General features: G+C 34.1%; 1 protein-coding gene across 1 annotated transcript; it reads left to right on the top strand.

Moving 5' to 3' along the window:
- The first annotated feature begins 772 nt into the window (after positions 1-772).
- On the top strand, positions 773-1,982 carry LOC142625457 (L10-interacting MYB domain-containing protein-like). The gene is made up of 3 exons (XM_075799109.1): positions 773-820; positions 1,101-1,130; positions 1,626-1,982. Exons 1-3 carry the CDS (start codon positions 773-775, stop codon positions 1,980-1,982), a joined length of 435 nt encoding a protein of 144 aa, XP_075655224.1.
- Positions 1,983-2,681: the final 699 nt, after the last annotated feature.

Genomic DNA, 2,681 nt, shown 5'->3' with positions numbered 1-2,681 from the left:
CAACGCGCATTCCTCTATATATTTTTTTTTAAATTTTATTTATGTTTAATATCTTATCTAAGAAAAACATTTTGAAGGTAGAGTTTTTGATCAACAAAACACCAAGCAACACTGATCTGCTACCAAAAACCACCAGGTACCACCAGAGATTTTGAAATATTTGTTGACAAATTTTCAGATCTGTGCATGCTTTATTTGTTCTTGCTAATGATTTATTTGTTCTCTCTTGGGTACTGAAAAAATTTGTGGGTACATGCTTTGTATATTTTTTCTTTTGTGGATATATGCTCTGTCTTTTACTTTATGACAAAAAATCGTCCAATCCCCCTTTCTCCGTTCAAGTCACTTTGGATTGAGATCTGATTTTTTAAATTTAGCATGATTTGTATTTTTTTTTCTTTTGGGGATATGGGGTTGTGTTTGCTTCTATAGAGAGCTATTAACGTTGAGCGGTGGTGATGTTGATTTTGATTTGCATAAAGGTGTGTATGGGTGAGGGCGTGGCTCATTGTGGAATGTGGACTCAATAACTCTGATTGGGTTTTTGTCTTTTGGTTAATGCCTTAAAATTAAGGTCTTTATCCTTCAACATTGAACTGTGGGGCTTAATGTTAGGAGTGTGTAGGTGTATATGTGTGTGGGGTGTTGATGGGGAGTGCATGTGGTACTGATGGGGAGTGCATGTGGTACTGATGAGGCATGCGTGTGTTGATGCATGGTGAGATGCAACAAGGTGTGCGTGGGCTGCTGATGTGGGGTGTGTCTGCTGCTAATGGGGCATGCGTGTGCAGCTGTGGGGCATGCGTGTGCAACTGATGAGGTGTGCATGTGCCAATGCAGCCTAAGTGTATAATGTGTTTGTGCTTTAGATAATGTCGTATTTGATTAGTTGGCATTGTATTCTTGTATTTTAGTATAGATAGACTTGTATTACTTGTATTGGTGATATGTTTACATCAGTCTTGTGTGACATTAGAGTTAGTTGATATAGTTAGTTAGTTAGTTGGAGGGAATGGGTTGGCAAGGTAGTTACATGGCTGGGATTGCCTATGTTGTCTTGTAATCTATTGAATACACAATCTTTTCTTCCTCATATGCAGTCTGTGATTTGGTACATTTCTGTGCCAGGGGTATGTTTTTCCTCTCAAGGTAGTGGATTTTATTCTAATTGTTCACTTGCATGAAAAGTATGTTGGTGTTGTCTTCGCCGTGTGCTTGATCATGGCTTGTTTAACTGTTCCTTGGTAACCATGGAGACTTAAATATACTACATGTTGTGATCATACTTTAGTTGCTTGACTGTCCCTTGGTAACCTTGGAGACTTAAATATGTTACATGTTGTGAAAGAGATTTTGCTACAAACTATACGAGAGTTATAAATAGATATGTGTCATGTCTTGTCTTTTTTTAGTGCAAACGGTGCTCTTGTGAGTTGTGACATGATGACATTCCTCTCTAGCCCTTTCTATTTTAATGCTCAGACTTAAACCAATTGTTTCACACTAAATCATCAATTTTTTTTTTTTTGGTGTGGATTTATTAGATCATGTTTGTAATTAGTTCACTAGATTTGAATATTATGAATTTTATTTTTTGCATTTCTTATGGTTGTTTAACCCTATAGATGGATAATAACACCACTTCCAACTCCGAGGCAAACAAAGCAAGAGCATTATGGGGAGATCCAAGTTGGACAACTACTTTTTGTAACCTTTGTGTGGAAGAGATTGAAGCTGGGAATAAAAGAATCTTTACTGCCTTAAGTGCCAAAGGTTGGAGCAATTTGGTGATCAAATTCTGTGATGAGACCGGTCTAAACTATGAGAAGGACCAATTAAAAAATAGGTGGGATGTATTAAAAGCAGAATGGAGAGCGTGGGAAAAATTGAAGGGTCTTCACACAAATTTAGGTTGGGATGTTGTGAAGGGAACAACTGATGCTAGTGATGATTGGTGGAACATGAAGTTGAAGGTAAGTTGAGTATTTTATTAATATGTAGTTAGTTTGAAATAATTATGTATATTATTGTAATATGAGTAAAATGACAATTACATTTTGTAGAAAGTACCCAAAGCTTCAAAATTTCGTAGAAATGAAAATTACATTATTATTATTATTATTATTATTATTATTATTATTATTATTATTATTAATTAGTTTTTTTTAGTAAGTATATGAAGTAGTTGATTTTTAAGTATGAAATAAACTTCCTTATATATACATTGTCCTTTTTGGTAATTTACCTCTCAAACTACCACTTTTATAAGTGTTAGCTAAACACTTAGTTTTTTCCAAAAACACTTTTTAACAGTTTTTATCAAATACTCAGCTTTTTCAAAAATCACTTTTTCATACCACACTTTTTGAAAAAACCACTTTTCAAAAAGCTCAATTTTAGAAAACTGAACCAAACTTACCCTCAATCCAACATATCCACCGTGCATGATTCAAATAAACATATTGTCACTTTAGTTGTCTTGGGGCCATCAATTAGTCAACCCTTTTGTTTATATTGGACTTGTCCATCATATTTGTATTTTGTGTATTTAAGTCCAAAAAAATAATTACTCCTTTTTTTTTTAGAAATAATAATAATAATTATGAGGGGGTAAAAGTGCTTGAATAAATGTTTAGACTTTGAGCTTGATTGGTTGGTACAAGTCTATTTGATCAGAGTCT

This window comes from Castanea sativa, chromosome 2 (genome assembly GCF_040712315.1).
Source record: "Castanea sativa cultivar Marrone di Chiusa Pesio chromosome 2, ASM4071231v1".
Taxonomy (NCBI): domain Eukaryota; kingdom Viridiplantae; phylum Streptophyta; class Magnoliopsida; order Fagales; family Fagaceae; genus Castanea; species Castanea sativa.
This window is presented reverse-complemented; position numbering and strand designations above follow the sequence as displayed.

Coding starts and splice junctions, on each gene's coding strand:
- LOC142625457 (XM_075799109.1), top strand. CDS start 773: ATGGGGCATGCGTGTGCAGCTGTGGGGCATGCGTGTGCAACTGATGAG. Junction 821..1,100: donor ATGCGTGTGCAACTGATGAG/GTGTGCATGTGC, acceptor CCTCATATGCAG/TCTGTGATTTGGTACATTTC. Junction 1,131..1,625: donor GGTACATTTCTGTGCCAGGG/GTATGTTTTTCC, acceptor TTAACCCTATAG/ATGGATAATAACACCACTTC.